Below are 20,918 nucleotides of genomic sequence, written 5' to 3'. Positions count from 1 at the left end.
CAGGGTGTACATTAGCAGGAAGCCACCTTGACCCAGGCACTCTGAGAGGGCACATGGGTGTGGCAAGTGGCATCCCAAACGCTAGACTGAGCGCCCGGGAGTTGTCTTTAGCAAGGAGCCGTCGCGTGATCCTCACAGGGAAGACAGGAACTGCAAACTGAGAGAAAGCGGACATCCGCGGCATTAGGGTTCCCAGGGGCTGGCTTTCAAAATCTGAAAACCAGAGGACTAAGGCCCGCTGCGACAGGATGCCAGCCGGGGAGGACCCTCCAGCTCCCGCCAAGCTCCCGAGGAGCCAGCCGGCGGTCTCCTTCCTCCAGGAGGTCCTCGCGGCGCCCTCTCCCCTGCGCCTGCCCCTCTTCCCTGCAGGGATCGGCAGCGGAGGCCCGGCCTCCCTGGTGTGCCCCTCCGGCCCGGGTCGCCAGGTGGCGGGCGAGCGGTAACGCAAGTCCGGCCCCGGCTCCCGGGTCCCGCCTGTCTCGGTCGCGCGTGCAGCGGTGGAGGGCGTTTCCGGGCGTGGGAAACGGACTCTGCGGGCGCGCGTGCCGGGCCCCCGCGCGGTGTCCCACAGCGCCGCCGGGGAGGCGCGATCACCCGACCGCCGGGCTTCCCTCTGCCCGCTTTGCAGAAGTCTCCGCCCTTCCCTGGCCCCGAACACACTTCCTCCTCCCGGAATCCCGGAGCCCTCTCTCCCGAGGCTTCCTCCGGCCTCCGGACCTCCCCTTTTTCGGTGTGTAGTGACCGTCAGCGGGATTCCGAAGTCCATCTCCCAAGCCTAGCCAGGCGCGGCCGTGGGCTCGCGGTCACCGCACTGGACACGGGGAGCTGGGAACCGTCCACACCCAGGACCCAGGCTGAGCACCCACGCCGGCCTCCTCTGCCTGCCCCGCTGCCCAGTCCTGAGACCCCGGGCTGTCTACGGAGGTGAGCGCTGGGGAGAGCCCAGCCAGTTAGGGGAGGATCCCAGAGAAGACCTCGTGGGGTGGAATGTAGCCCCAAGGGGGCTCCCTGGGTCGCTGGGTCATTTGATGTGAGCAGGCTTGCACACCAGGACCGGGGACTTGACTTGACGGGAGCGGGCAGTGATGATACAGTGACTGCTGTGTGGTTGAACTGTGTCCCGCAGCCTGGAACCTATGCAGTGTTTAAATCCTGCCTGCTACCTGGTGGCGGCTACTGCTCTGCCCTCTGTGGGGGGAACGGAGACGGGCTCAGCAGAGCGAGGGAGCTCACTTCCACGCACAGGACGGGCCTACCCTCTCCTGGCACCCATCGTCTGCTCCAGACCACTCGGTCATCTCAGCCTACCCTACACCCTACACCACCGTCAGGTTCCCAGGCTACACTCTGCTGGGAGCAGTTTTAAAAACACGTTTACGCCGGCGCCGTGGCTCACTAGGCTAATCCTCCGCCTTGCGGCGCCGGCACACCGGGTTCTAGTCCCGGTCGGGGCGCCGGATTCTGTCCCGGTTGCCCCTCTTCCAGGCCAGCTCTCTGCTGTGGCCCTGGAGTGCAGTGGAGGATGGCCCAGGTGCTTGGGCCCTGCACCCCATGGGAGACCAGGAGAAGCACCTGGCTCCTGCCATCGGATCAGCGCAGTGCGCCGGCCGCACCGCGCCAGCCGTGGCGGCCATTGGAGGGTGAACCAACGGCAAAAGGAAGACCTTTCTCTCTGTCTCCCTCTCTCACTATCCACTCTGCCTGTAAAAAAAACAAAAACAAAAACAAAAACAAAAAAAACAAACACACAAAAAAACACACACCACGTTTACTTGTCAGGCGGAGCCACGTTTACTTGTCAGGTGGAGAGAGAGAGAGAGAGAGAGAGAGAGAGAGAGCGCTCTTCTGTCCATTGGTTTGCTCCCCAGATGTCCACGTGTTGAATGCTCTTGCCTCCTGCAGATGTCCACCGTTTCTCAGAAGGAATCCGGGGCACCTGCTGCCTCTCCGGGCCCAGCCTCCACGCGAGACCTGAGTGGGGGCTGCGGAGATGACTTGGAAAGACAATGCTGCGGAGAACCGGACCAGAAGCTGCCGGGGACCCACGGCGTGGGCGATCCGGCCGCCACGTTCTCCGGTGACAGCCCCTTCTTGTCCTGTAGAGGGAGAGTCATTAAGTGGTTCTGGGACTCGGCCGAGGAGGGCTACAGGACCTACTGCATGGATATATATGACGAGGACCAGAACCCCAGTGTGAGTGAAGCCCCCTCCCCACTGCCACCCAGGAGGGGCCTGCAGGGTGGGCTACCTCCCCATGACTGGTAGAAGCCAACTTGCTCTTGTCAGGTGAAAAGCGGGGCAGGGTGGGTGCGGTGAATGTATTTTGAAGGCAGAGTTACAGAGGGTTGTGGGTGGACGGGTTGTACGTGGAGGAACTTGGATTTTTCTTGGTTACAATCTTAGCTCCTTCAAGTTCCACCTTTTCCTCTTCCTTCACTGCTGCCTGTAACTCAGGGGTCAGGAGCTGGCTGTGCAGGAGGCCTGGGGATTCTGGAAGGGAGAGCTTGGCTTGTGCCTTCCAAACTCCCTCTCTTAGGAAATAAATGCCCTGGCAGGGGGTGGAGTCAGGGCCTCCAAGGGCAGCATTTACGCTGACACATGGGCTTTTCTTATTGATCCTCTGCCGCCTGTTTCTGTCCGGTCAGAGTGCGAGTTCACTGTATTTACTATTTTTTAAAAAAGATTTATTTTTATTTATTTGAAATACAGAGTTCCAGAGTATCCAGAGATAGAGTGAGAGGTCTTCCATGCACTGGTTCACTCTCCAAATGGCTGCAACTCCTGGAGCTGAGCCCATCCAAAGTCAGGAGCCAGGAGCTTCTTCCGGGTCTCCCATGTGAGTGCAGGGACCCAAGCACTTGGGCCGTCTTCCACTGCTTTCCCAGGCCGTGGTGGAGAGCTGATGGGAAGAGGAGCAGCCGGGACTAGAACTGGAACCCATATGGGATGCTTGCGCTTCAGGCCAGGGCTTTAACCCACTGTGCCACAGCGCCAGCCTCCATACTGTATTCTTTCATCCTGTAAACATATAATGAGTTTTGCTAAGCCCCTTGAGAGACCCAGTGGTGTCTTGGACATACACCTGACCATCCCACAGCTTCCCATCAGTCGGAGAGAGACAGCAGGTCCATCAATTCCTGGACCAAAACTGACCAGAGCTTTGAAAGGGATAGATAAAGAGTTGAGGCTCCCTCTCCCTCTCCCTCTCTCTCTCTCTCTCTCTCTCTATTAAAGAGAAATTTTGTTTAAAATTTCTAATGGACAGGTGTTTGACTTAGCATTTAAGAAGCCTGTCGGGCTGTCCGTGTTCCACAGTGGAGTACTTGGTTCAGCACCCAGCTCTAGCTCTCATCCCCAGCTTCCTGCCAATGCAGACCCTGGAGGACGGCAGTGATGGCTCAACGAGTTGGGCGTTGGCCACCCAAGTGAGGGGCCCGAATTGAGTTCCTGTCGCCAATTGGAGTGCAGCCCAGCTATTTGAGGAGAGAACCAGTGGATGGAAGCTCTCTCTTTCTCTCTCTCGTTTCTTTCCCTCTGTCTCCCTACATATCAAATAAATAACTTTTTTTTTTAAAAAAGATGATTTTTTAAAAAAAGGGCTGGGGCCCCCGCTGTGGCACAATAGGTAAAGCCGCCACCTGCGACGCCAGCGTCCCAGATGGGCACCAGTAGAGTCCGGCTGTTCTGCTTCCAATGCGGCTTCCTGCTGGTGGCCTGGGAAGAGCAGCAGAAGATGGACCGAGTGTTTGGGTCCCTGCACCCATGTGGGAGGCTCTAAGGAAGCTCTTGGCTCCTGGCTTCAGCTTGGTTCATTACAGCCATCTGGGGAGTGAACCAGCGAATGGAAGCTCACTCTCTCCCTCTCTCTCTCTCTCCCTCTCCCTCTGTGTGTGTGTGTGTGTGTGTGTGTCCTCACTCTATAACTCTGCCATTCAAATAAATCTAAAAACCAAAAAAAGAGCTGTGGGATCTAGAAGAAAAGATGGCTTCCGGGGATGTTTGGGGAAGGCTTCCTGGAGGAGACAGCATTTGGACGACTCTCTAGAAATGGGAAGAGGGGATCTGGGAGCTGAGGGGTCAGGGCACAGCTTGAACAAGATAAAGAGGGCGGTCGCAAGGGTGGGTTGTAGAGAGCCCCCCCACCTTGTGCCGCCCTGGTGGGCTTCTCGGGCCTTTCACAGGTACCCTCTGCCGTGCCTACCCTGTCTCTGCACCTCTCATCTCCAGGGCATCATTAACCTGGGCGTCAGTGAGAACAAGCTCTGCTTCGACCTGCTGCAAAGCCGGGTAAGTCCTGGGGGTGCCACGGGTGACATCGCCACCCTCAAGGGACTTCTTCCCTCCCCAGGAGCCTGTGAGAGGCTCGGCAGCTGTGGCCTGGGAGTGAGGAGACCCACGGCTGCAGCTCTGCCTTGGGGACAAGCGTCTGTGTGATTTTGGGCCGGTCACTTCCCCCTTCTGCCCTGTTTCTGCTCAGACTCTCCCTGACTCAGCCTCTCCTGCTGTGTTGGGTGCTGGGTCCTAGAGGGGAAGCGCTCAATGCTATGTTGTGGGTTTGTAGCAGCTGGCTCTGCAGGGCACAAAATAAAGCCCCGCTCTGTAGCTGTGCTGGTTTCATAGTGTAAGGGCGCCCTCTGTGGTCAGGCACGGCAGAGCACACTCTGTGTCTATGCAGACACAGAGGCGGAGCTAATGTCGGGAGAGCTGTGGGTTGGACAGGGCACCAAGTCGCCAGGCACGGATGTTTGAGTGCTTCCTGCCTTTGGAAGGGAAATCATTTAGTTCCAAGTTTGTTAATTTAATGTTTTTTTTTTTAAACACAGTTTGTAAAATTCCTAAAAATTTCATAGTCAGATTTTTTGAGCTGGTGAGAGGCCTCTCCAGCAAACCACTGGAGATACCTGCTAAATGGGTCTCCCACGGCTGGAATGTTGGTCTGGGTTTGTAGAAACCGCAGTGCTTAACCCAAAGGAACCTGGTTTTTTCTTTTCTTTCTTTCTTTCTCTCTCTCTTTTTTTTTTTTGTTAAGGATTTATTTATTTATTTGAGAGGCCGAGTTACAGACACAGAGAGAGGCAGAGACACACAGTGCGAGAGAGATCGTCCATCCGCTGGTTCCCGCCCCAAATGGCTGCAGTGGCCAATCTGAAGCCGGGAGCCAGGAGCTTCTTCCGGGTCTCCCACGCGGTTGCAAGGGCCCAAGGACTTAAGCCACCTTCTGCTGCTTTTCCCAGACCATTAGCAAGGAGCTGGATTGGAAGTGAAGCAGCCAGGACTTGAACCAGCGCCCATATGGGATGCCAACACCACAGGCTGAGGCTTAACCTGCTAAGCCACAGCACTGGTCCCAGGAACCTGTTTCTAAAGGTGCAAAAGTCTCAGCTCTGGGAAGCAGGGGTTGTAGGGAGTAGGTGTTCCTCTTTTTCTAGAATATGTGTGAGGGCCGGGCCTTTGGCACAGCAGCTGAGGTACCGTTGGGACACCCTTGTCCCGTGTCACAGTGCCTGCCTGCTTCCAGTCCTGGCTCTATTAGCTCTTGGCTCATTCGCACCCTGGGAGACAGCAGGTGCGGCTCAGGTAATGGGGTCTCTGACAGCCACACGGGAGACCCGGACTGAGTTTCCTGTTGCAGGCATTTAGAGAACTCCCCACTGTGCTGATGTGCTGCCCAGATGACCCCAACAGCTGGGGCTGGGCCAGGCCAAAGCTGGGAGCTGGACACTCAACCTCAGTCTCCTACATGGGTGGCAGGAACCAACCACTTGCGCCATCACTGCTCCGGGGTCTGTATTATCAGGAGCACAGCCAGGGCATCAAACCCGGGGACTCTGGTGTGGGCCACAGGCATCTTAATTGCCAGGCCAAACCCCTGTGCCGGGAGTAGGTTTTAAAGGCCTGCTTTACCCAAAGCCAGCTCTTCCTTCTAGAACAGCTCAGCACTGAAATATCCAAAAGCTGAGCCACGTATATAATTTTAAATTTTCTACTAAAAAGGTAAAAATAAAAACTTGGTAAAATTTATTTTATTTACCTCCAAATGTGACCTTTTTAACATGTAATTGATAAAAAAAAAAGAATGGTATATTTCACATTCACTTTTCATACCGAGTCTTCGGAAGCCAGTGTGTCCCGGTTTGGACCAGCCAGCGTTGGTGTGGTCGGTAGCCACAGTTGGCCATGGCTGCCATATTGGATCGGCGGTAAAGCAGGAAGGACGGGAGGGAACAGGCTCTCCACAGGTGTACAGGAGTGGCTGATTCCTCTTCTTCCTCTGGTCCCAGGGCCCAAGGCCCCCATATCATTAGCCCGTCCTGGACACCCTACCCATGATGCCCTAGCAATGACTGACCCAGCACCGGGTCAGGGGTGGGTGGACTAGAAGCTGCCACAATGTCTCAAGTGGGAGGTGGCGCTGAGCCTGCAGACAGCGGTGGCCGGTGGCCATGTCCCTCCAGGAGTTGGAGCCAGGACCAGGGAGGTAGCACCCAAGTCGGGGGTCTCTTCTGTCACCCCTTGTAGAGCTCAGTGGCATGGTCTCCCATCCCTGTCCCGGCAAATCGACCTCTCAAATTTAAAAAAAAAAAATTTTTTTTTAGGTAGCAACATTGTATAAAGAGCACTGGACTAGGAGTCAGAAAATCTAGGTTTGGTCTCAGTGATGTTGGCTGAGCCATCTCACTTTTTTGAGCCTTGGTTTTGTCATCTGCCAAACGGGCATGAAAATGCCACACGTGGGTGCCACTCTGCTAGTGGTTTCTCTGACGAGCGAGCAGGACAAGCCATTGACTTTTTTTTTTTTTTTTTTTTTTTTTTTGCCAGGAAGAGTTAGAGAGAGAGACAGAGACAGAGAGAAAGGTCTTCCTTTTTCCGTTGGTTCACTCCCCAAGTGGCCGCTACGGCTGGTGTGCTCCACCGATCCGAAGCCAGGAGCCAGGTGCTTCCTCCTGGTCTCCCATGCGAGTACAGGGCCCAAGCACTTGGGCCATCCTCCACTGCCCTTCCTGGGCCACAGCAGAGAGCTGGACTGGAAGAGGAGCAACTGGGATAGAATCCAGTGCCCCAACCGGGACTAGAATCCCTGGGGTGCTGGCACCGCAGGCAGAGGATTAGCCTAGTGAGCCTAGTGACTCGAAAGGCACTGGTGCTGGCCAGCTGCAGGGGCAGTGCCGGCCCTCAGACTTGCTCTTTCCTCCCTGTCCCCAGCTGACTCAGAGCGACATGCTGCGGGTGGAGCCGGCCCTGCTGCAGTACCCCGACTGGAGGGGACATCTGTTGTAAGTGACTGTGCATGTGGTTCTCAACACAGGGCGGCTCTGCTTCCCTTGGAGGGGGGTGGCTGGGTTGTGGCACTGCCTGGAGACATTTGGGGGTCATCATAGTGGCAAGGGGTGCACTGCTGGCATATAGTAGGTAGGGCCCAGGGGGTGTTGCTAAAGCTTTGACAGTGCCCAGGATGGCCTCCCTCCCTGCCCCCAGCCAAGATGATTCCAGCGCCAGTGTTCATAGTGGCAGGTCGAGAAAGCCTCATCCTGGAGAGCCGTGGGCACAGGCCTCCTGGGACATCTGCAGGGAACTGGTGTCCCTGCCAGCCCCTCCCCAGCTCAGGAGCTGCCAGGGGGGTTTCACGAACCCGGGCCAGAGGCGTGGGCATGAAGACTCACGAGGCAAGGAATCTTTTCCTGAGGGTAGGATGGGAGGCGGTACACAGCACTGCTAATATCCGTGCCTGCTGAGCACTTCCTGAGGCCCAGGCACGCTTCGAAGGGTTCGGTGGCCAAGGAGGATCAATCCCAGCCCTGATTCTGACAGCACTCGTTAGGAGGGTGGGCACTGGGGGCTTGAGTGCGGACTGTGCCATTTTTACAGCAGGTAGCGTAATCCCATCAAACCTCAAGTCTCCTTGTAAAATAGGAACAGTAGGTGTGCCTTATAGTATTATGAAGAGTAAACGCTATTCTCCAAATCGCATCCGCACGCATAAGGGGACTGTTCACTAAGTGTCCACATAGGAACTAGGGGAAGTTTCTGTGATGAGGATGGCGACGATTGTGTCTTCACGCACACTACTCCTTCGATACCCCCTGAAGTCTGCCAGGGGGTGGGGTTGGGGTTCCTAGGCCGACTGAGAATGGACGTGACAGCACCTGTGCCTGCTGGGGGGAAGTGGGTGCCCAGGAGTGGAGATGGGTCCAGACCAGGGGAGAGAGGTGGTGGCTGCCGAAGGAGTGGCCGCAGGAGCTGTGGGGTGGCCTATCTGTCTGTCTGGTCTCCAGCCTCCGGGAGGAAGTGGCCAAGTTCCTGTCTCTCTACTGCAAGAGCCGCACTGCCCTCAGACCGGAGAATGTGAGTAGCCCCCTCACTCTTTCTGCTTTTGGGCCCCCACCCCCAACTTCTGTCTGGCTAAGGGTAAGGTGTGGTTAGCGTCTGCCCTTCCCTTGGAATTTTTCTTGAAAAACTCCCATTTATTTGAGATGCAGAGAGACAGAGCTTCTGCCTGCTGGTTTGCTCTGCAAATGCCCACAACCACCAGGGCTGGGCTCGTCTGAAGCTGGGACACAATGCGGGAGTCTCACCTGCTGCCTCCTGGGGTGTGCATCAGCAGGAAGCGGGACTTGGGAGTGGAGCTGGAACTCGAACCCAGGCTCTCGGATATGGGCTGTGGGCGTCCCGCTTTGGGTCTGAACTGCTGCGGCCGACTCAGTGGTTTCAGCCTTGAGCGGTTTCAAAGCAGAGTAAGGGGTGCCTCCTCCTGCTCCCCCCAAGTCCTCCATCTTCAGACTTCGGGGGTGAGTTCTGCCCGTGCTGTGCTGTGGCCTCTTTGCACACCTCTGGGTGACACCATCGCCATGAGCAGCTCCCTCTTCTTGCCCAGGTGACCTGGAGCAAGGTCCTACCAGTGAACTTGGCTGTTGGTCAGGAGGGGCCTTCAGGCCCCCTCCTGTGGCTTTGCTGGGACTGAGCCCCGAAGGGCACAGAGGAGGGCTCTGTCTTTCCTCCTGTGCTGTCCTGCGACAGAGGCTGTGGGTCCTTTGCTGTCTCCTGGAATCACCTCCGTCCCCTGCGTGTGTCACCCTCAGGTGGTCGTTCTGAATGGCTGTGCCTCCGTCTTCTCTGCCCTGGCCACTGTGCTGTGTGAAGCAGGGGGTAAGTGGACCCCGTGGCCCACCCTGCGCCGGGGCAGCCCCGTGCCTGCAGCGACCCCTGTTGCCCAGCCTCAGGGACTGCAATCCCAGTGCTCTCTGGCTAAAGAGAATCGCCTGGACCACAGCAGGGGAATGAATGGCTCCCCTGAGAGAAGAGACACCCAGGGGAGGCCGATGTGGTGTCAGGGTTCTGGAGCTTCTCTGCGTGGCTACTGTGGCCTTTCCTCCAGTGCTCCCCAGGTGGCTGTCACACCTGCGTGTGACAACAGGTCTCAAAGCAGAAAGAAAGGGAGGAGGTGGTGGCTGTCCCCTTTTTTCTCAGCAGAGGGAAACGGAGATTCTGTTTCTCTGCCAAGTCCCAGCGCAGTTTCCTTACGTCTTACTCACCAGCCCAGTCCATGCAAACAGGACTCGGAGAGCCAGGCTTGGCTTAAGCCACACGTGCTGGATTCCCCCAGGGCTGGGGGAGTGCTCACCTTCTTTGGACACAATGTCAGTCATAGCTGACAATGTGTCCCCCAGTGGTGCTGTCTTGGCAGGAAGAAACTCAGAATGGCTGCTGAGTGGAAGTGACCAGGACCTGGTCATGGTCAGGGTTATTGGATCCAGAGGACAGAGGCCCGCTTGTGATAGCTTCACCGATAATGATAATGAGCTTGATGGTGAGGCTCCAATGAGATAAAATGGAAGGAATGAGCAGCAAAGTGCCCAGCACAAGGGAGGTGCTCTGCAATTCTTAGCTGTCAGTTATCGCGAAGGGACTGGGCTCATGGATGCAGGCTTTAGAAAGGGTTTTGGGAAGTGGAGCCTGCACCAAATGTTCCCCAAGGATGTTGAAGGCTTGGACAGGAGTCTGGGATGTTCCAGCCAGAAGGTCACAGGCCCCGCCCACTCCATCCCCAGAAGTGTTCCTGATCCCCACCCCTTACTACGGAGCCATCACACAGCACGTCTATCTCAACAGCCATGTCCGTCTGGCCTACGTCCATCTGGACAGTGAGGTAAGAGCGCCTGGCCTCCCAGGTGGGACCCGGGTCACCTGTAGGCCACTTCCTGTGTCGGAATTCGAGGGTGCATGGGGGAGGAAGTCCAGGGAGGAAGGAATGGAGCCTTCTGTGGCCACATGACTACCCCAAGCTTGGGCTCCCCGGAGGGCCCAGGCTCCAAGCCCTGAGATCACTGAAGGCCATGTCAGAGCCGAAGGCCAGTCTTAGACATGGCGGAGCGGGAACAGGCAGAGATGATCTTGGGACAACAGCCAGAGACCCCTGGGGCCTCTGCCAGCAATGGGAGGGTGCAGGGGTGGGTGCCCCTGATGTCATGGGTAGGGGGTGTTTTATTTATTTATTTATTTACTTTTGAGAATGTTCCAAAGAGGCTGGAAAATGCAGGGGAGGAGAGGCCCAAAGGCTCAGGCATGGGGGACAACAAATTTTTTAAAAGATATTTATTTATTTGAAAGTAAGAGTTACAGAGAAAGAGGAAGACACACACACACGCACACACAGAGAAAGAGAGAGAGAGAAAGAGAGAGAGAGAAAGAGAGAGAGATATCAATCTTCCATCTGCTGGTTCACTCCTCAGCTGGCTGCAAGGGCCAGGGCTGGGCTAAGCTGAAGCCAGGATCCAAGAGCTTCTTCTAGGTCTCCCATTGATTCAGGGGCCCAAGCCCTTTGGCCATCTTCTGCTGCCTTTCCCAGGCCATTAGCAAGGAGCTGAATTGGAAGTGGAGCAGCCTGATCTTGAACTGGCACACATGTGGGATGCCGGCTTCCCAGGCGGTGGCTTAACCCATTATGCCACAGTGCCAGCCCTGGGTCAGTGAACTTGAATGGTGGCTTTGATGGGTGTTTTTGCAGGTCACTGGACCAGACGCACGTCCCTTTCAGCTCACAGTGGAGAAGCTGGAGGTGGCCCTGCAAGGAGTTATTTCTGAGGTCTGGAGGTTCAATCCGATCCAAGGCTGGGGGTTGGGTGGAGGTCTGAGCAGGGTACTGGCCACCATGCCTGGGAGAGTAGAGTTAACAGTCCGTGATGGGGACAGGTGGGTAGGGTGATGGCATAGAGCCAAGGTGGGAATCCAGTAGAACCTGCTCATGGGGGTCTTCCCATCAGGAAAAGACCCCAAAATGTCAGTATATTGACAATCGACCTCATTCAAAATAGTCCCTTCCCACTCCATCTGATCCTGACTCCGTGGGTCTGGTGTGGAGGGCCAGAGTCTGTCCGCAGCTCCTCCAGTCTCCTTGGTGACTTGAGGGATATCCTGACTTGAGGGGGCCTGAGGTCTCCCCAAGAAGGGCAGAGACTGGAAAGTATTCCAGGGCTCCTCTCCCGTCCACTTGTTAGCAATCTGTCTCCTCCATTGTTTTTCCTCCTCAATTGTTAAAGCTGTGTATGTTCACTGTGGGAACTCCTCCAAGTTCTCCCAGCAACGGTGCCCTCCACTGGCCTGCTGGCCTGTGGGCATCTTGCCTTCTGGGCTGTGTTCCCTGCTGTCATCCCAGTCGCGGTGCTGCGGATGGAACCCTGTGCCTTGTTGTACATTTTGCAGTGGCTCGTGCCCTCGTTCCCCGCCACTTTCCCAGGGAGCCGCCCAGCAACCAGCCTGGCCCAGTGGGGCTGTGAGTCTCTCTGGCCTTGGAGGAGGTGCTGAGGGTCTCCTGCCCCATGGCTGGTTTCAGGGTGTGACGGTCAAAGGCCTCATCCTCATCAATCCCCAGAACCCTCTGGGTGACATCTACTCCCCAGGGGAGCTGCAGGAGTACCTGGAGTTTGCCAAGAGGTGAGGTGGCCCACACTGCTGGCGCCAGGCAGCTGGGCAGAGCCAGCTTCTGACGTGGGCTCTGGGGAAGATCCTGACGTCCTCTTCCTCCTGCTGTGTCCAGCCTCCTGCTTGGACCACTCCCTGGCAGTGGGGTGGGGGAGGGGAGCTTGTGGGCTGTTATTTCTCCCCTGCTCCCCCGCCCCCATTTCTTTGTATATCGACAGCTTTCACTTGGTGCACGCGCTAGGAACCAGGTGCCGCGCTCAGGTGCCCCTCCCGTCTGGAGGTACCTGGTAGCTCCGCCTCTCTCCTATAGAGCGTCATGGGCTCCACTGTCGGCGGCTTTGTGTGTGTCCTGTTGCGTTGAAAAAGCAGAAGAAAGGAGGGTGTTCAGGGGACATCTTGGTAGCCCCGGGCTAGCCTGGGTTCCCCCTGGAGTTGGGCTGCTCTGCCAGCCACCCCCAGGGAAGGGTGGGCCTCCAAATGGAGCTCTCTCTCCTCCCCCCCCACCAGGCACGAGCTGCACGTGGTCATGGATGAGGTCTACATGCTGTCCGTGTTTGATGAGGCGCTGGAGTACCGCAGCGTCCTCAGCCTGGAACGGTGAGGCTCTCCGCCAGCGCCCTGTGCTCTCCCAGCGCCCTGGCCTCTCCCTGGCTCGGTCCCTCCTCCATCTGGCTGACCCCACTGCTTCTCAGATCCCTGGGGAGTAGGAGTGCTCTAGAGTCGCGGTTTTCAGTCTGTTTCTGGGGTTTCTGGGAGCTCCAAGGAAGGGGCCTCGGGACTCCCTGCAGGAGGGGCTGCCTGGGTGGACCCTGGCTTCCTCTTCTGCTCCCTTCAGCCCCAGGGCAGCCCCAGTCTTACTCTCGTTCCCTCATTGATGCGTTTCAGCAAATACTGCTGGCGCCCCACGCACGTGCCAGTCGCTTCCAGCCCTTTAAATATTGGGCTCCAAAGAAACTTATTTGACTGAGAGAGAGAGTGAGAGAGAGAGAGAGAGGCTAGGTTCTGGTTCACTCCCCAAATGCCCACAAAAGCTGGGCCTGGGCCCAAGCCAGGAGCCAGGAACTCAATCCAGGTCTCTCAAGTACCTGAGCCATGGCTTGCTGCCTCCCAGGGTGTGTATTAGCAGGAAGCTGGAAAGGGAGCCCCGCTGGGGCTCAAACCCACGCACTCCGCTGTGGCATGCGGGTGTCCCAACCAGCGTGTTGATCACTGGGCCAACCCCCTACCCCACCCCAGCGCAGTATCAGACTTTTTTCATTCTGTTTCAGTAAGCAAATAATCTGTGGCCACAGCACCTCTGGAATACTGGGGCCAGATCACCTGTGCAGTCTATAAATGGGAGCTGCAGGGGTCCCAACAGTCCCTGAGCTTCGCTCGGCCCCTTCAGCCCTGCCGAGGCTTCTCCGCCCGCCCCCTCGTGGAGTCCCCCCGACCCCAAGCTCTGCAAAGTAGACCCAGCGTGGGTTGTTGCTTTCATTCCTTCCTTTTAAGGACTGGGAAAGTGAGACACAGAGAAAGCAGCGACTTGCCCATGATCTTGGTCCTGGGTGTGTGGTGTGTGCTGGGTGCTGGGCGAATAGCCATGAACCAGAAAGACATAGGCCCTGGCTGGTGGAACTCTCCATTCTAGCCAGAAAAAAAATTTTTAGCTGCTAACTACACAGCTGGTCATTTGTTCCTGGCCATGAGGAGCGTTGAAATGCAGTCTGGGAGAGTGCTGCAGAGGGTACCCAGCTCACCTGGCTGGTGGGCAAGGTCAAGGGCGCCTTTTGAGGATGTGACACTTGAGCTATGCTGCGAATCAGGACACAGCCAGCTTTTCCCACAAAGGGCCAGGTGGGAAGTATTTTAGACTCCTAGGCCATTTGCTGTTTGCTCTTTCACTCGCCCCTGCTGCATAGTCACTGTGTGAAGGGATGAGCATAATCACTGTGCTCTGATAAAACTTTATTTACAAAAACAAGCCGCAGGCTGGTTTGAGCCTATGGGTTGTGCTTTGTCAAGCCCTGCTCCAAAGGATGCCTGGGAGTTGGTGGTTCAAAGAGATGACCCCAGGGCTTGGCCTGGGGCCCAGAGCCAGATCCGTCCCTCCGTCTCCTCATCTGTGCAAGCAAACACGCGTGGGCTGCCCTGCTGCTCTGCTGGGCCCTATTCCCACGCTGTGCTCTCTGCAGGCTGCCAGACCCCCAGAGGACCCACGTGATGTGGTCCACCAGCAAGGTGAGGTCCTGGCTAGCCGTGGGGGGCGGGCAGGGAGGTGGGAGGAGAGGGCTGGCCGTGGACTAAAGTGCCCGTTCTTCCAGGACTTCGGGATGTCTGGGCTCCGCTTCGGCGTGCTGTACACAGAAAACCAGGACGTGGCCACTGCGGTGGCTTCACTCTGCCGCTATTATGGCCTTAGTGGCATAGCCCAGCACCAGATGGCACAGCTGCTACGAGACCACGGTGACTGCCTGGGCCTGGTGACCTGGGAATGGGGAGGGAGGGCGGCAGTGAGTCTGGGGTCGTGGACGCTCAGCCCAGAGAGGAACTGAGAGCAGGGATTGAGAGGGCCAGCTGGGCTGCCCGGACTGAGCCTCGCCTACCCTATCACTTCCCAGCGTGCATCACCTTGCTTCCCGTACAACGCCCCAGCAGGGGTCCTAATGGGACCTGCCCTGTGGGGTTGGTGTGCTTGGTAACTCAGCACTGAACCTGGCCTGTAACAGGGGCTTCATTGGTGTGAGCTCACTGTTATTAGTCGTGAACACCACTTAAAAGACAGCAGAAGCTGCTTAGAGAAGATTGTTACGATGGAAGTCTCTCTCTCTCTCTCTCTCTCCCTCCCCCCCCTCTTCCTTTCCCTCTCCCCCCTCCCCCTCTCCCTCTCTCCCCCTCTCCCCAAATCTATTCTGTTTCCAAGTTCACATAGTGAGCGTGGATAGCTTGCCGTTAATTGCCTCCATGCCTTGAGCCCTGCAAACACCCGTGCTGTATCATCTCACTTGTCCCTCTCCGGAATCCCAGGCAGCAAGAAGCCCTGTTTGCCCTATCACTCCCCTTATATAAGATGATGGAAATGAGTCTCAGAGACCACACACCTGCTGTCAACAGCTAAGATTTAAAGACACAGGGACACCCAGCATTGACACGGGTGCGGCTCGGACTCTCACCCATGGCTGGTGGAAGTGTCAGTGGTTCATCCACTCTGGAACACAAGTCGGCAACGTCTCAGAAAGCTAAACCCACCCTGACGGAATGACCCGGCTATCCTAATACCACGCTCTGCACGTCGACAAGTTGGTCAGTGACGGACCTCACGTACGACAGCAGTCCCGTGAGATGTTATCCCCTGGTGACGTCATAGCCATCCTAGTGTTGTGGCAGGACACTCTGCAGCGTTCACACAGCGCTCCAATCGCCCAGTGACGCATTTCTCAGGGTGTGTCCTGATCTTTAGGCCACACACAGGTGCCTCAGCGCTGACGGCCCCACACATCTCGTGAATGTGTAGCTGCTCTAGTCATAGCTGCCTATCGTGGGAATCAACCCAGATGCCCTGCAGAGATGGCTGGAGCCGTGGGCTGTGGCACGTCCACACAGTGGAGCACTGTTCTACAGTAAAACTCATGGCAACACAGGCCGCTCTTCAAAGGCATCGGGCTGAGGGAAAGAAGCTAGCCCCAGAAGATGGCGTGCTGGAGGATTCTACTTCTGTGACATTCTGGAAAGTTCTATGTAACAGATGAGTGATTCATGGCCAAGAAGCGGAGGTGACTCGACACAGCATGAGGGTCCTCTTTGGGAAGATGGGACTGTTCTGAATCCGACTCTGGTGGGGGCTACACAAATCTATACGTGCATTTAAATTCATAGGACTTCACACAATGAAGCTTAAATACAAATGAGGATCAGCCAGGTGCAGTTACCCTGGGCTCCACTGATGGGCCTGAGCTTTGGGCTGTGTGATGTGAAAGCATGATTTTAAAATATTTATTTATTTATTTGAAAGGCAGAGGAGAGACAGAAAAAGAGGGAGAGAGGGGTCTCCTGTTTGCTGGTTCACTCCCCAAATGCCTACAACAGCTGGGGCTAGACCAGGCTAAAGCCAGGAGCCAGTGACTAAATCCAGGTGTTGCCCACAGGTGGCAGAGACCCAAGTATTGGAGCCGTCACCTTCTCCCTTGCTGGGTGTTCGTGAGCAGAAGTCAAGATGGAGCCTGGACGTGAACCCAGGCACTTTGATAAGGGATGTGGGCGTCCCAAGTGGCATCTTTTGTTTTGTTTTGTTTTGACAGGCAGAGTGGACAGTGAGAGAGAGAGACAGAGAGAAAGGTCTTCCTTTACTGTTGGTTCACCCTCCAGTGGCCACTGCGGCCGGCATGCTACAGCCGGTGCACCATGCTGATCCGAAGCCAGGAGTGAGGTACTTCTGGTCTCCCATGTGGGTGCAGGGCCCAAGGACTTGGGCCATCCTCCACTGCACTCCCTGGCCACAGCAGAGAGCTGGACTGGAAGAGGAGCCACCGGGACAGAATCCAGCGCCCCGACCGGGACTAGAACCCGGTGTGCCAGCACCACCACTTTCTAACCAGATGAACCTCTGGCTTGGGTTCTGCGTCCTGAGAAACTTGTCATTCTCAGCTGCAGAATGGAGTGCAGGACCTGGCGCTGTCAGGGCGGAGTCTGGATTTGCAGTCCGTGTCCCGCCTACCCCACGGCCAGACGGAGGGGCACTTGGCACAGTCACTTGGGGCACTTGGCACGGGCGGCTGGTGGCCTTTTTCTTTTCTTTCTTTTTCAGATTTATTTATTTACTTGAAAGAGTTACAGAAAGAAGGAGAGGCAGAGAGAGAGAGAGAGAGAGAGAGAGAGGTCTTCCATCTGCTGGTTCACTCCCCAGTTGGCCGCAACGGCCGGAGCTGTGCTGATCCGAAGCCAGGAGCCAGGAGCTTCTTCGGGGTCCCCCATGCAGGTGCAGGGGCCCAAGGACTTGGGCCATCTTCTAGTGCTTTCCCAGGCCACAACAGAGAGCTGGACCAGAAGTGGAGCAGCCAGGACTCGAACTGGTGCCCATATGGGATGCTGGCACTGCAGGCAGCGGCTTTACCCACTATGCCATAGCGCCAGCCCTGGTGGACTTTTTCTTTCCAGCCTTTAGACCAGCGGGGTAGAGTGGAGGGTTGATGGGACGTTGATCTTTGACTCCCCTTTCACCCACAACAGACTGGATCAGCCAGGTGTACCTACCGGAAAACCACGCCCGGCTCAAGGCTGCCCACACCTACGTCTCTGAGGAGCTGCGCGCCCTGGGGATCCCCTTCCTGAGCCGCGGGGCCGGCCTCTTCATCTGGGTCAACCTGAGGAAGGTAATGGAGGTGGAGATGCAGGCCCGGAGCGAGGTCCAAGCCTCCCTGCAGCAGATGAGGGGCAGGGCAGGGCAGGGCTGGGGGCGAGGTCTCGGCTGTACTCGGAGCCTCTGCTTCTCGCCCAGTACCTGCCGCAGGCCACCTTCAAGGAGGAAGAGCTACTGTGGCGCCGGTTTTTGGACGGCAAGGTGCTGCTGTCCTCTGGCAAGGCGTTCCAGTGTAAAGAGCCCGGCTGGTTCCGCATCGTCTTCACCGACAAGGCCCACCGGCTCCGCCTGGGTGAGCAGCCCACCCTCCCCGCCCAGCTCCTCTGCCCTGCTGGCCCCAGTAGCCTCAGCCATCCATGCTGACCGGTCCCTGTCTTCCCCTACACAGGGATGCAGAGGTTTCGGCAGGTGCTTGAAGGGAGACCCCACTTCCGGACCTAGGAGCCAGGTGACCAGCACAGGCGAGCTGCTCAGTGCCGCTGCACCTGACCCAGGGCCTCGTGGGGCTGCAGAAGACTGGCTTGTTAGGAAGTTGCTCAGCTTGGCTTTGCCCTTGTAGAACTCTGGCAGTGGGAGACCCCTGTAGCTGAGGTTCAACCGGGGCCGCCCCTGTTCCCTGTTCACTCGGTGCACCTGCCGTGAGTCATCTGCAGGATGGAGGAGTCGTGACTGTTCTCAGCCACAGCCCTCAGCCCCCCGGGGGGCCTGGGAAAGAAAAAAACAAACAACCTGGACCTTGTTTTTAACTGCGCCTTTATACCTCTTCCTTGGTTGCCAGGGAAACCAGCCCAGGGAACAGCATGTCTGCCAGCGAGCATGCCAAAAACATAATAAAAAAGTGCTAACTCTCAATGACAGGGAGGATGGAATGCATTGTGTTAGTTCCCATCACAGCACACCAGGAACCTGGGACAGGCCTCTGTTTGGGATGAGGGGAACAGGGCCCGTGCATGAGTCACGAGCGGCTTCTCTGGGGGAAATGAAGTGCCCCTCTGTCTCTGGTGTGCTCCTCTTCTCCTCCTTGGGGCTCCTGGTGTCCCCAAAGTACAGCAACCTAGCGATGGCTGTAGGGGGACAATTTGGGGCTGGAACTGAGGCTGCTGTGGGGCCTGGCTGACCGGGGCTGGCCTGGCCATGCTGAGTATGTGGACCAAGGGCTGCCCACCGCGTCTCCAGGTGTGCTTCAGTTCTGAGCCTAAGTGAGTTTTCATCTGAGCCTGACCACCACCTGCTTAGAAGAGCTGACTCTTTCCTTGTTCCTCCTTGAAGAAACTGTCAGTGAAATCAACGCTTTCCTCCTGTAAACCGTGCTCTTCGGTTTAAGGTCATTCATCATTCATTCATTCATTCATTCATTTTTCTACCCCATCTTTTTGTCGAATACTGTCTCTGTACCAGAAACTGTGCTGGGTCATCTATTTACAGAAGGGGAAACCGAGTCTTGAAGAGGTGGAATGATGGGATGGATGTCACATAGCAGAAGTGCATCAGAGGCAGGATTCTAAGTCAGCTGGGTGTGGTCCAAAATCCTGTGCCTGGGCCATGCTCTCCTGCCAGTTCCCGGCAGCACCCTCGACTGTCCCCAGTCCTGAGAACCAGCTCTGTGCAACCACCACCATCATCTTCAATCTCTTAAAGATTTATTTATTTAGTTGGTTAGTTAGTTATTTTGTTTGACAGGCAGAGAGACGGAGACAGATCTTCCATGTGCTGGTTCACTCCCCCAAATGCCCACCACAGCCAGGGCTGGGCCAGGTTGAACCAGGAGCCTAGAGCTCAATCCAGGTCTCCCATGCGAGTGGCAGGGACCCAAGGACTTGAGCCGTCATCTGCTGTCTCCCAGGGTGCACGTTAGCAGGAAGCTGGAACCGAAAGCAGAGCCAGGCTGAACCCAGGCACCCTGATAGGGTTGTGGGTGTCCCGAGTGACAGCTTAACCGCTGCACCAAATGCCCTGCAACCCTTAATTATTTTTAAATGCCATGGGCTAGGGAGAGCTCCTTTCCACTCCCAATTCCGAGATTGCTGGGGTCAGGGTTTGTTTTGCCCAGGAGACGTCAGCCCCTGTGGAAGGTCAGGTTCAGAGGTGACCATAGAGAGCCCCCTGCACCTCACCAAGCACTTCTGCTGCGACTCTACCACTGCATGTCAGGATTCTCCCTGCCACGCTTCCCTTTTAGAATGTTCCAGAAGGATGACTCCGGATGCCTCTTCAGAGGAAATCCACGTGAGCTCCCTCGTGCAGGCTGATTGGGCCAGGAATCTGGACCTGTGCCGAGCTTATCTCTCTTTGCAGGGAGGCCTGCAGCTCCAGCGGGCTTGTGCTCTGCCGAGCACGTGTGTCTGTGGGCGTGCTGCCCCGGAGGGTGGATGGGACAGACTGTGTTCCTTGTGCGTCTTCTCCTCTCACAATTTTGCTTGGCTTGTGACTGCAGCCAGTGAGCTTTGTGCACGTGAAGCCCGATAGTCTCTCAGCAGCACCAGTATCTCTTACTTTCTGTCCTGGGCTCTCTCCACACCCCTATGGACTCCTTGGGGGCACGTGCACACCAGGAACTAGGAGAGAGTTAACACTTCTGGCCCGGTCCTTGAGCCATCGAAGCAGGGGCTGGTGGATAAAGACTTCTTTTCTCCACGCAGATGGACGGTCCCTCGGGTTGAGGCCTGAGTGCCCACAGCAGTGGCCAGCTCTATAAGGCACCTTTGGGATGGCTTGCTCTTGTCTCCGGCTAACTCATTCCAGTCTGTCCATTCTCTTCCCTAAGATCACTTCCTCGATTCACTACCTGCATGAAAGCCTTGCCGGGAACCTAAGCAAGACCAAGCATAGGGCCGGCGTCGCAGCTCACTAGGCTAATCCTCCGCCTTGCGGCGCCGGCACACCGGGTTCTAGTCCCGGTCGGGGCACCGGATTCTGTCCCGGTTGCCCCTCTTCCAGGCCAGCTCTCTGCTGTGGCCAGGGAGTGCAGTGGAGGATGGCCCAGGTCCTTGGGCCCTGCACCCCATGGGAGACCAGGAGAAGTACCTGGCTCCTGCCATCGGATCAGTGCGGTGCGCCGGCCGCAGTGCGCCAGCCGCGGCGGCCATTGGAGGGTGAACCAACGGCAAAGGAAGACCTTTCTTTCTGTCTCCCGAGCTGCTTCCCGCAGCGACCCTGAGACGCAGGTCCAAGTCCACACCATTCTCACCCATCCCCTACACTGTGCCCCCAAACATTTGGACATTTCATGGCTTCTGTGAATTCTTGTTAAGAATCCTCTATTGCCAATATTTTAAAAAATGACCAGGAAATTTCTAGGGAAATAGTTTTATTTTCTCAATGAGAATTTTTTTAAAGATTTATTTATTTGAAAATCAGAGGTAGAGAGAGGCAGAGGCAGAGAGGGAGAGAGGTCTTGCATCCACTGGTTCACTCTCCAAATGGATCGATGTGGGCTATCCCATGAAGCTGCCTGCCTAGCTCATGCAGTTAGCCTGACTGCTAGCAGGCAGCGGGACCCCCAGGCACATTTCCCCCACCCCTGCCTCCTCCCAGTCAGGTATACTGCTCCCAGGTGTGGCCCAGGCCCACCTGGAAAGCTACCCTAGGTACTTGACCTTCAGGCTGATTGGAGAGGCATATTGGCACCAGTGTCGGTTCTGTCCTATAGAATTAGTGTTGCCTTGAA

General features: G+C 56.5%; 1 protein-coding gene across 1 annotated transcript; it reads left to right on the top strand.

The window, feature by feature from the left end:
* Nucleotides 1-201: 201 nt before the first annotated feature.
* ACCS (1-aminocyclopropane-1-carboxylate synthase homolog (inactive)) lies at nt 202-18,103 on the top strand. The gene is made up of 15 exons (XM_008270084.4): nt 202-924; nt 1,903-2,193; nt 4,228-4,287; nt 7,204-7,274; nt 8,274-8,343; nt 9,078-9,144; nt 10,047-10,144; nt 11,003-11,080; nt 11,828-11,928; nt 12,424-12,513; nt 14,091-14,136; nt 14,220-14,361; nt 17,122-17,264; nt 17,390-17,543; nt 17,640-18,103. Exons 2-15 carry the CDS (start codon nt 1,903-1,905, stop codon nt 17,690-17,692), a joined length of 1,464 nt encoding a protein of 487 aa, XP_008268306.1. The 5' UTR covers nt 202-924; the 3' UTR covers nt 17,693-18,103.
* The last annotated feature ends 2,815 nt before the right edge of the window (nt 18,104-20,918 follow it).

This window comes from Oryctolagus cuniculus, chromosome 1, assembly GCF_051225735.1.
Source record: "Oryctolagus cuniculus isolate XC-2025 breed Fujian yellow rabbit chromosome 1, ASM5122573v1, whole genome shotgun sequence".
Taxonomy (NCBI): Eukaryota; Metazoa; Chordata; class Mammalia; order Lagomorpha; family Leporidae; genus Oryctolagus; species Oryctolagus cuniculus.
Note: the sequence above shows the minus strand (reverse complement) of the source record. Positions and strands in the feature narration are given on the sequence as shown.